General features: G+C 41.0%; 1 protein-coding gene across 2 annotated transcripts in view; it reads right to left on the bottom strand.

Annotated features, from left to right (window-relative positions):
• Positions 1-407: 407 nt before the first annotated feature.
• TAF5L (TATA-box binding protein associated factor 5 like) overlaps positions 408-12596 on the bottom strand; it is a 19190-nt gene continuing 7001 nt past the window's right edge. For both annotated transcript variants that reach the window (XM_085315490.1, XM_085315489.1), the window contains exons 3-5: positions 12260-12364; positions 8614-9338; positions 408-2361 (exon numbers count right to left, since the gene is read on the bottom strand). In XM_085315490.1, coding sequence (XP_085171616.1) covers positions 1564-2361; positions 8614-9338; positions 12260-12364 — 1628 coding nt within the window. In that variant the 3' untranslated portion in view covers positions 408-1563. The remainder of the gene's footprint in view (positions 2362-8613; positions 9339-12259; positions 12365-12596) is intronic.

The raw sequence follows: 12596 nt of genomic DNA on the forward strand, positions 1-12596 counted from the left end.
GTTTGTTTGTTTTTTAAATCCCTGAACTAAAGTTTAGCCACAAACTAAAGGTAATACATTTCTGCAGAACAAGACTTTGGTGCGCAGTGAYAACCCGAAGCATACTCGGCTTTTCCACTTCCATTTCAGCTGATCTACAAAGTTGTGTTAATACTCTGCTCCATGATCTGCCAACTTATCTGGAAAGCRAGTAGGGGAGGATATCAGATCAGCAAACAGCAAGGCAGTAAGACCACCAGAATCACCCTGTRAGTGCCAGGCAACCTCTTATTTGAGCAGTGTAGGAGAAACATAATCCTGCCCTCTCCTTCCCATGCAAGTCAGAGCACGTTTCCCAGAAACCACTACTTTTTTTTTTTTTTGGTAAACTAAATGCTTTTAATAGAAAACAAAATACAAAATAACTCTTTCCAGAAAGCAGAAATATTTAATCTCTCCAAGTGACAAATCAGAACGTGCTTTCTCCTCAGATCCCGCTTTTAAATGCTGATGATTTATTTCACAAAGTGTTCATGAAACTTATATTGCAACATTTTGAGAAAAATCCAACACTGGCAAAGCTGTGTGTATGCACAATAATTTAGTAATACTATTTTGTCCCATGTCACTTTGTGCCTCTCTCTCCCTGTCTCCCTCTCTGCCCCAGCTGCCAATTTCCATTTATGGAAATATTTCTGTGAGGTGCAGTGGTGGATTGACAGGCCCTGTTTCTGTTAGGAGTCCAGACTTAGCCTGTTCGGTTCCATCATGCCCTCCTTCAGCCAAGGCAAGTTGTTTACTGTCCTTCAGGCAACCACTCTACCCCCACTGTCCTCCCATCCTCAAAACACAGTGCAACCAGATTCAGAAAGTTCTCCAATTTCTGGACCATAAATACAAATATCCCAGCTAGTACCAGGAACCAAACCTCAATGACAATGCAGAGATGGGCCCCAACTGAGGTCAGATTTCTATTTCCCTTACTAAAAAGAAAAATTGTATTTTCTACTTAATTAGTCCAAAACATTGCAGAAGTGCTATAGGGAGCTGTAATACTTCAGACCACTATTTGCTGTAGAAAATACAGTTTTCTTTTAATGTAAGGGTCTTAAAACACTGGTCCTCTGCAATACCAAGAAAGCAAAAACAAAACAAAACAAAAACACATTGGGCCAGTAGTTCTACACAMACTCAAGCCTCAGCTAACAGTAGGTAAGATGTGCCCATCAATCAATGTGAGATATTTAAGTGCAGGTCAGCAGCTTATCTGGATGGCAGTTTCACTTGTCTGGACCAGGCTTTCGGTTTTCTCAAGCTACTGGACATCAGAATTTCCTCTCCTTTTTCTTCATCCCTACCAGTACAAGATCAGAATGTATACATTTTTCATTCCTCCTTTTTTCTCACTCCATTCAATAGCATGGGCCATTTTGTGGGTAAGACATTTTAAAGCATTTGCATCACTCTGAACATGCCTTTCACAGGGACAGAGGAAGAAAAATGTTTCACAGTCAGTAATTTAATTTCAGCTTGTAATGGACTCTGGCATTCAATAAACCCACCCACTTCCCAAAGAAAAAAAAATTAATGTTCCTGATTTTCTTGTGCAATTCCAGTCACTAGAAGAAGATTACAGGCCATAAATTGTACGCTCAGTACATTATTCATCTGTCCRGTATATACACCAACCAGTTCACTGGAAGACCCATCTGCAGGGGCGTTGCAGTAACTGTTCCGAATGTCCCAGACCCGGACAGAATTATCCATTGAYGCTGAAGCAATCAAACTACTGTCGGGGCTAAAAGTAAGGCTGGTTATATTGTCCGTGTGCCCCCTCAGTTCTTTGTAAAGAGTTCCTGAAGCCAAGTCCCACAGCTTTAGCCGCTGGTCTTCACCTGCTGATGCCAGGTACTTACCGTTGGGAGAAAACGCAAGCGCTAGCACAGGGCCACGGTGACCTGTGAAAAGACGCACCGAGTTGCCCTGCTGAGTGCTCCATAAGCGCACAGTTTTGTCTGTGGAGCCCGTTGCTAAGTAGTTGGAATTGGGGTGGAACTTGATACAGTCCACGTCCGCCAAATGGCCTGCATATATTCGCAGTGGGTACGTCCGATCAAATGACCAGAGTCTTGCTGTGCGATCATGGGAACCGCTGGCAAAGTACAGGCTGCAGGGACTAATATCCAAATCCCAGACAGGATAGGCATGTCCTTGGTACAACACAGTGTTTGTAAAACTTCCAAGGTCCCAGTATCTAATGGACATGTCCTCAGAGCAAGATAAGAGTCCTGAACTGTCTGAAAGGAACCTTGTGCTATACACAGGTCCACAGTGTCCTCTCAGGATCTTCATTTCTGTGCCTACGCAGTCATCCTCTTCCTCCTGGTGTGGGGGAGGAGAAAAAGAAGAAAAGAAAAAAGAAAAGAAAAAAAAAGCATGTTTATTTCTTCAGCAAATACAAGAACCAGCATGAGGAAAACAGGGCATTATCACAGAAGGATTTAATTTAGAGATGGCACATTTGATGCAACATAGACGCAGACATTGCTAGCCTATTTGCACATCTAAGACAATGCTGAAAGAGATGTAGAGGTAAGACCTTTATAAAGGTTTTATCTTCATTTTGTGTAGCCTCATGCCTGCTCCAGAACGTACTTTTATCAGAGACTCTATGCCAATATGAAAAAAGGAATATTTTATGATATTTTTCCAAATGTCTCTTACTTTAAAACACTTGCTAAATATATTTGCTTATTCCGTGYCCGTTCTCTATTAAACTTTTGGCAGAGATGTTGAAAGAGATCTTGGCATCTGCTCTTTTGGTGTGGTCATTATTGGAAATGAGTCTCACAGCAGAGAAAAAGAAGCCCAGATGTCCTTAAACAAAAGGCAGGAGATGAAGAGCTGTTTGCTGAATATTCCTTCTTAGCCCCACATATGAAAAGAGACTCAGTAAGGCCATAATATCCTTTTCTCCATGCGCACTCCACTAGAATGTTTTCATATCCCCATCCTTCAGAAGAACCTAATGTATGCAGTTTATTTAGGTCAAACAATCTATTTTGAGGAAGGAGWAGATGGATAATCACAAAAAGATTGGTACTGGACACCTTTTTCTTGCCTGTAATTCTTCATTTCAGATACCAGAGCACATAAACATGGAAGTCTATCATGTTTAAAACCGTTTAGCGAGCTGTGCTAAAGGAATTTGGGAGTTCTACCCATTTTCTCAGTGGACAGTATTAGTGTCTAAAAGTCTACTCCTCAAGTGGCATCTTYGGACAATCAACAGCTACAGATTGCACAGTTTCAGCAGATCTCAGCCCCCCAAAAAGTGTCCTCCTCTGACAAGCTGGGGTCTCACTGACAGACTGAGAGAAGCTAATCAAGGCCTGGGAGGCATCTGCATGCTAGTGTGAGACCAGCTTTCCCCAGGACTGTCACGCAAACACTTTCTATCAGTACAGAATCAGTAACATTCATCTAAGGATAATCTGTGTACATCAAGTTCAACACAATGTCCTTTTGTTTGGGAGCAGCCCCTTTGGCTTTTATCATTGCAGACTGGCCTGTTTCCTGCAGAACGAACGCTTCCTGTCCCAAGAGGAAACTGAATTCCCCAGGGCTGCCCTGCTGCTGACGACCAAAATCAGTAAGCGCACAGCGAGCGCGGTGCTCTTAGCTGACACGATGACACTTCACAGCCTGATCTCAGGACCCAGAGACAGTCTTGCTTCAGAATTACCAGCAGTCCTCAGAGCCCTTCTCATCCAAGGGTCTCAAACCTCATTTTAAGAGGTGACCAAACTACAAATTCACTAGCTTGCTGTCTTTCTCCATCCCTTCTGCCTGTTTATAGTGGTTGATAGTAATCCATGTTTAGCAATGCTAATTCTCTTCAGAATAGTCAGTGCCCATGGGAGTTTTATGATGTGGCTCGGAGCCAACTTCATCTCTACTCTGGAGGTGAGGCACAGAGAAATTGCAGGCTCCAGCATGCAAAGCCCCATTCTTATTCAAATTGCTTTTCCTGCCTCAGATAGAGCATTGCTTGCTGGAATCCACAGCATCTCTAGGCTATGCTACCACATTAAAGGAGAACAGTTGATACCTGCAGCACTTCATACTGTTTAATTAAGACCGTAAGATTCCTGACAAGTCACCAGTGGAAGCCCACTCAAGTTCTCTATATTGTACTATAGTTTTAGTAAATTCCACRAGTCCAAGCAATTAACGTCGTGTCTTCAAAATCACACAGGGCTCCCCGGGCTGTCTGTAAGCATGTATTCTGTCTCTTACATTACAGCTGCAGTTTATTTCAAAATGCCAGCTGAAGCACTAAAAACCACACTTCTATTGAGTTCACAGATAGCATATCTTATGCTTTACTTCTGCTTGACACCCACTTAGCATAACAGCTGCATGTTGCCATTATGGGCWCACTGAAAACAGTATACCTATAATGCTTCTGAGTTGCTAAGTTTTTCCATTTCCTCCCTATCCAGGTTAGTCTGCTAACCAGACTAACGAAGCAGCCGGAAATACAGCCACTAAATTACTGCCCTGTAGAATCAAACTCCATTTCTTTGTCAGATCAAACACATATTCCCCTACATCCCACAGCTACTACAGTGTAGGTGTGCAGCTTTATAAAGTCTGCAGCTAAAATCTGCATCTTGTGCTATAAATCAGCAAGGAAGAYGGGAGTCCCTCTTCATAATATATATATTTTTTTCAGGATACCTATTCCAGACACTGAATGTTTTTCCTGGACATAACATACCAATGAGCACTAATGAGATATCCACTGGCCCTTTCTGAAGTGGTTGCTACTGCACGTTAGCAGGAATAGCTTGTAGTTACTTGGAATGTACAAGAAATTTAATTACGTAATCATATTATAATCAATAACCTACACACACCCAAAGCTGCCCTTTACTAGTTGTACTACTCATTTTGAAAAGAGGCATGAAAAAAGATTTTAAGGAATAGGAGGTAACTGGAAAACTTACCAACACTACTAAAATGAGCTAAAAATCTACTCTTCAACAGTGAACAGGAATTCTTCCTGAGCAACAAGAAGACTCCAAAAGATTACATTACTAAGAAGCCAAAAAGAAAATAAAACTTCAGCTTTTTTGTTACAAAGGATACCTTCCAAATATGATACCTATGGAMAGAATGCCCAACTTCTCTGCAAATAGTTAAATTAGTGGATTCTGCATGACAGTCATCTGGACCCAGGGAACTTTACTACTGATGCATTTAACATTTTGGGCAGCAAACACTATCTGGCTCAAAAAAAAAAAAAATCTGTTAATGTATCTTCTGCTCTGTATTACTTATGAAAACTAGGAAATAATGTAGGTGTTTGAGCTCCTGGCAAAACAGAACTCAGAAGGAAGGTGGAAGAAATAAAGCAGTAAGAGTTCATTATGGAGATGCCTTCCCAGGGAGAGAGTAAGTGTACACAGCTGACATCAACAAAAGAAATGATATTAATTCCATGAGGAACCCTTTCGTCCCGTGAAACAGTAATTTTCACTTGTGTGCTCCCCTGAACCCACATTTAGCAATATACGTCATATAAATGCTCAGGTTTTTTAAAAATGATAAAAGGTCTTCATTCATCTTCTTCCCAGCCCTATTATGTTTTGGAGGAAAACAACAGTCCAAAATTTGTGTGTCTACATCCTTCCACCAAGCATCAGCCTTAAGAGGATAAGCAAGCCTCAAAAAACTAATAATGGTAGTATTAGGGTGAGGAAAAGTTTCTTTTTACTAGTAGTAAATTTCCCCAAGCACCACATTCTGTTACATCTTGTAGTGTTAAGATGYCAAAGAGAAGATCTCTTACCTGCCTACAGCAGGAATTTCCTAGTAGGGAAAGATGTGGGGTAGATACTGTGGCTCTTTTTGCAGGACACTTCTTACTGCTTCTTCCAGAATTCCCCTCCCATCTGCCACTCCCCAGTACCATCTTCTCTGCCCGCCACAGCTCAGCRTTTTAAAAGCAGAGCTGAACACAGCCAAGGCTCAGTTTCTGTGGAACTTAAAGGCTGCCACTCTTATGGCCTGGAACAAAGAGTATTATTTTCTATTGTTGATTTGGGTAGCATCAGTGATGTGCACAGCAGTATTGCAAAGAGACAAACAATAAGGCCATTTGCACAGCTGCAAAACTGCATTTTATAATGGACCTTAAGTAAGGGAGACTTTAAAGCTTCTGTGAGATGCCACTGTAAAGGAAATGGAGCTGCCTTACCCCAAAATGGTAAGGCTGTCCTATTTCCAAGAAGGAAGGCACTGGTGAAGTGTACCACACYGAACAAAACTCATTAAAACGACATGCAGTTAAAGACTTCGAGCTTGCTGACACTCAGGCTTTATGTCAATTAGGAGCAACTGTTCTTCTCTAACACTCTTGCCAAATCTCAACTTCATTTATGTGCATGCGTGTGCACACTCGTAAGCACACTCATGCATCAAAAAAAGTTAATAAACCTAATAGTCTAACTTTAGTGCCACTTCTGAAAGACAAGCACTGAAACTACCAGTCCTAAACTTTTATAAGTGCATAAACTGAATGACTTATTTGYTTGCAGCAAATCAGAAACCCAGCTGAAGAGAATTATGTCAGACACTATTTAAATATAGTACTGCATCCAAACCTAATTACACAATACAGAAATCAAACAAAATAAACCCTACAAATGAAGAAACCCTAYAAAACCCATCCAACTGTAATATCCTCCTAAGTTATTCTACAGAACATACTGAAGTAATGTCAAAGCACATAAGATTTTCTCTCTTTGATGAAGTCAAACTTTTCATCAAATTTATCTCTGTTATTAGCTGTTAATCATATTCTAGTGACTCTCTGAAATACAACATCTATTTGCATTGAGCTGTATTACTGACAACTGCAGCTCAGCCAGGGTACTTGTTTGGTGTATCTARGTATTTGTGGCTTTTATCCCAGTGACTCCCAAGTGTGTACTGGTCTGTTCCCAGCTGTGACCTCTTGGGTGCTTGTGTRTTTTCACTTGAGGACCCCAGGATACCTGAATTTATTTCCTTTGTAGTCCATAGTCTTTCATTTGCATTCAGGACAYGTAACCAGCAGTGTGTTCATGCTGGTGTCCCTCACCACAACTCTGAACTCCTTATCAGGTCGTGATTTGTTTGTCAGTAGTGAAGTTATTCACGGCAGTGATTTTGGTCTGTGATGGTCTTTTACTAGTTTTTGTTTTCAAATCTGCACATAAATACTGCAGGATACACAAAATATTAAATAACCAACAAGAGCCATTTGTATGTAAGCTTTCATGGCTGTTTCATAACACATTAAGATAAGCAAATGCCTGCCAAAGAAAGCTAACACACACTCCTGATAACCTGGCAATTTTTCACTCTCATATAGTCTGAAGCCAAGAGAGGTGACCTGCAGATTTACCATGGAAATTCTCCTCTGTCACAGGTTATTTGCATTTGATTTCCATGACAGGCGATCCATAATCACATGTCCTATGGACTCCTGCAGCTTATAATGAAAACAGTCCATAGCTCCATCCTGGGCCAGTCTGACCCACTTTTTCTGTTCACTCAGCAGAATGAGTTAACCTGGGAAGCGGTGAGCACATAGCTGTGCTGTTGTACCTGAATGCCTGCTTYTAGCTCTCAAGCTGACTAACAAAGCAATCCCTAACYATAAATCATTGTGTATAGCAGGCTTTATGCACTATTCCAAAGTAAACAGAATCCTGCTACATGGTATTCTTTATGAGAAGAAAATAGAACRGTGGAAAGAGGGATGTTTCTCCCGCAAAATGCTTAACACAAGAACAAAAAAGGTTTTTTAAGAGGTGATTAAACAAAGGAAGAGTCACAAATTCTGATCTCTAAACAGATATAAGATGCTACGTGGGTAGCTGYGGTGAGAAGGGAGGAAGGACGTGACTAGAAGGCAAAAAAATAAGAGTAAACTGTAAGATGCTATCTAGTTCGGCATGTGAAAAGCACACACATCCTTGTTCTCTTCTCCAGTATTCAGGAAAGTGGGAAGTCTCTGAGGTTTCTACAYTGCAGATTCCTAACAGTTTGGCGTAATTTTTTCATACTAAATCTTCACTTCTGGTTAAGGTGACTCCTTAACATAGACTTGCACTTAGGCACTTCCTMCTGCTTCTTTGCCCTTCTCCATTACCTTCTGACAGGTTGTTCTGAGCCATTTTCCTTCTAGTTTTCATTCGCTGTTGTGTGTTTCTACTAGGTCCCCTTGTTTCATCCTTCTATCCACAGGAAGCCTTCACGCTACTTAGGGAAGGGAGCCCTCTCCAGTGACCCATCGCTTAGCTGCTTGTGCGCTAGGATCTGTTCCAAGAACAGCTGGAGAAAGGAGAAAAGCAGCTAGGACTAGCAAACTGTTGCCTGAGCACACACTCATTGGACCTCAATACACCATTTACAACCACTACAGGAGAAAATAGGAATGAGAATAGGCTTTGTGTCAAGGTAGACAGGTTATGGAACAGCCTTGTGGACACTATTAGATATTCAACAACATATACCAAAATACCTCAACAAGAAAGGGTAGGGGGTGGGGGAAAAAAGAGAGAGAGAGGATATCCAGACCTCGTCATCCARGATGTCACAAGCCAGGCGGATGCGGGACACATCAACAAGATGGGGCTCAGATTTTAACTTCCTGGAACGCAGGCTCCACAGCTTAACACATGAATTATCAAACCCGGCAGCAAGCAGCTTGCTATTCGGTGAGATCTCTGCAGTGTTCAGCAACTGCTCTGTGTTATAGAAGGCATAGAAACAGATGGTTGTTAAGGAAGGGGGCCCRTCCTTGACACGTTTAATGCTGTCCTGCAGTAAATCCATGGCCGCCTCATTCTGCAGAATAGAAGCCGGCATGTCGCTGGATTCCAGGCCGTTACTTTCGCTGCGCGAGGAGCTCCCACCGGCGTAGAGCTGGTAGTCGGTCCTCTTGGCGGGCTGCACATCCAGGTGAATGTGCAAGGTCAGGACTTTGCACAGGGCATTGTTGTTGTCACTTTGGAGGTAGCGAAGAAGGTAGTTGTAGCTGTCCTCTTGAAGGCGGATGACATACTTGTTGTCCAGAAAAGCTCGGAGCTTCAAGTTGGACAAGATATCTTGAATAGTCATGGTAGTCTGCAACTGCTCAATTATATCCTTCTGGCTGGCATTCTGCAAGAACATGCCATGGAAGCGGCTGTAGAAACTGTCCACTGTGCTTTTTAGGCCATTCTGGACCATATTCAGATGGAGGTAGACAAAGAGAGGATACAGAAGAGGCATCACTTCATGGCTGTGCTGAGAATCTGAATCTACATTAAAAAAAAAAAAGAGCAACAAACAGTRGATGATTTCTCAATCAGTTTTCTAGTGGAAATAAAACAGAGCAAGGACAATTACTGCAAAAAAACTTGACAGCAGCACAGGAGGGCAAGTCCCTGGAGACTTTTGCTGGTGCATACCTATGAATCCCTGTTATCACCAAAAGGGGATACGCAGTATCTGTGACAGACTTGAAAAGAGATTTTTCAAGTCYGTGAGGTATACTATCAGAATAAAAAGGGACAGATTTCAAACTCCGTTTTAGGTGTAGTTCAGATATTAAAATACTACCTCATGAACTAGATGAGAATTGGATTTTTTTCTCCTATATATTTAGGAAGATTAAAAAAAAAATCTCAGCAGTCATTTTATTGSAATAAATGGGCTTTAAAATTTATTACATTAAAAAAAGTATTTAAGTATCACATTTAAATCAGAATTATTTACTTAGGTTATCTGGGCCTGAACTTTGGTGGCTTTTTTCTCAGCTTCAATACAATTTCTATCTGATGTTTTTATATGCATGGAACTAATTTATCTCTGGAGGAAAGGAAGCTACAAGCAGTATTGAAAATGTGCTGCAATATGCTCTGCTCCTGTTTTATTTCCGTGCCTGTCCGTGTGCGTGCACTCGCTCTCGCACTCGCTCTCTGTGCCAAGGCAAATCCCAGCAGTAATTCCTAGTACATAGTGTAACAGACTCCTGATTACACTACGCTGTACCTTGCAGAGACTAATCTGTGCAACAGCTCCACCCCTCCTTCACCATCTTCTTGTGGCCATTTCTCTCCCATATTCAGTTGGCTGCAGGAGCYGTAAGGAGCAGAGCTTTGCCGTACAATACCATGGCAGTGTACAGGGCTGCAACAACGATTTATTACAAGCCCAAATGTGCACATACATCATCTGAATTACTGGAACAAGATATGCATTGCTGGTATCAAAACRGCATTGTTTCTTTTCAACTTGCTCTTCCCCTCCCTCTCCCCCTCCCGCCACTCACCATTTTTTTTTCTATTTTCATTAAGTTATCTTTCCTATCCTACTGAACATTCTTCAAGACTTTCTCCTCTCCATACTGTGCCTYTTCCCCATCTCTGTACAAATGACTACAGAGTGTATGTGTGCACGYGGTGTGCAGTGTATAGACACGCATATAGGCATACTTAAGCATCTTCCTCCTTTCCATCCCAGTCAAACTGAGCCACAGCCATTGAAATCAGTGGTGTATGTGTAGCAAAAGTGCTAAACAGCCCTTAGATGCTCTTTTCTGTTATGCTAGCAGGTSCTCTAGTCCAGAAATGCAACAAGAGGAAAGACCTCACTTTGCAGATGGGAGAACAGGGAAGGGATGGTAAACTCAGAGATGGGAGTGACAAAAAAGTTCAAGACTATATGAGAAGTGGATAATGGAATGGAGCTGGATCTGTCTAGACTGAAGATGACCATAAGRAGGAGGATGGTTCAACTATGTAACAGGACATTATAGAAGAAATGGATCAAGCCTCTTCTCAGAGGTGCACAGTGAAAGGACAAAAGGCAAGTTGCAGCAAAGAAAATTCTTACCAAATTGCTCAGCCTTAGAATAACAGCCCAGAGGTACAGTAGAACCTCCATGCTTTTTAATTTTCAAAACCTGGCCGGACATGGCCCTGAGTAACCTGATCTAACTCTGAAGTGAGCCTTGGTTTGAGCAGGAGACTGAACTAGAGACCTCCAGAATAATTCCTAAATTATTCAATGAGTCCAGTTCATTGCCCACTCTTCAGTGCTACTGTAGACAGACAGAGAAATGAGAAGTGTCCTGCTGTGTCTTATGGCTAGCTAGCAAATTACACACATGAACTGCTTTTGTTTCTGCAAGAGAGAAATAAAAGTGACAAAAAGAGATAAAAAATCATTGACATTAATGCCTTGAAAGATTGCTAGCATGATATCTACAGGTCTCAAACAATGGACTGTTAAGAAATCATACACAGCACTTCCCAAAYTGGTATTTAAGCCACTGAAGAGGACAGTCATACTTCTCAAAACACTATTAAACTATAAGGATTTACCCTCTAATCCTATAATGCAATAGTATTAAATTGCTCTAGATGGCAAGATTAAGACTTCACTATTTTCTCACTCCCTCTACCTTCCTCCCTCTCACCTAGCATCATCAGGAATATTAATGCAGGTATTACACAYACCAGGAACAAATTCCTACACTGGACAAATGTATATGTGGAAAGGTGGAAAGAGTGGTAACCTCACTTCCCTTGGTGTTACCCTCTAAAACCCTTTCTGCTTTCTCCTTCTCACCTTTGGGACTAATAGTAGATAGAAGAACACTTCCAAAAGTGTCTTTTTTTCTTTTTTTTYAGATAAGAGCATGATTATCTCCTGCATCACACCACAGAACATTTTTCCATTTTGTCATGTATCTCCAGTCTCAAAAAACAGTACGGATAAATTTATGGGAACAAATTCTCCCTTAAAAATCTAGACTATCACAAAAAAAAGAAAAAAGAAAAAAAAAGAAAAAAAAGCAGTGACTGACAAAATCCACAAATCTAAACTAAAAGACAGCAGAGAACTACACTGATTTCCAGGTGACCTCACATTTTTGGTCTAAAACACTTTAAACATCTCTTCCCTCTTGTCTAGAATTTGCTGTTGTCCAGCACACCTACACAGACACAAACGCAAAATGACCAAACAAGAAAAGACAGACAGATGGCTTTCTACAAGAGCCARAAGTGCTCAATACAAAGGTAGAAAAAGATAAATATTTCTTTTTAATTGTAAGTGAAATCTTATAACTACAAGTCAAAGGACAGATAGAAACATTTTTAGTTTTATTATAGTGTCTTTTACTCATTGAAATGACAGAAGTTCAACTACTTCCCTCTCCCTTCCTGTTATTTACCTGTGAGAAAATTGCGTAATCGTCCAAACTGTACTTCATATTGCTGTGGCTCTGCCAGGCAGGGAGCTGCAGACACAACGTTGGCACAACCAGATTCAGATTGGACTATGAAAAAAAAAAACAATTAGAATTTAAGGAGTTTTTGTATGCATGTCTACAAACATCAAAGATCCTCATAAAATCTAGAATAATGCRGCCACCAAGATGACATTTCATCTTTGAAACTGTCTGAAAATGACACTATCTGAAGCATCTAAATAGGGCATTTGCTAGATCTCAAATGTCATACAATAGAGACAGATCATGAACTAAGGACTATATTGAAAGCTTTTTTTTT

The sequence above is a fragment of the Rhea americana genome, unplaced genomic scaffold (assembly GCF_003343005.1).
Source record: "Rhea americana isolate MKP2758 unplaced genomic scaffold, rheAme1 scaffold_43, whole genome shotgun sequence".
Taxonomy (NCBI): Eukaryota; Metazoa; Chordata; class Aves; order Rheiformes; family Rheidae; genus Rhea; species Rhea americana.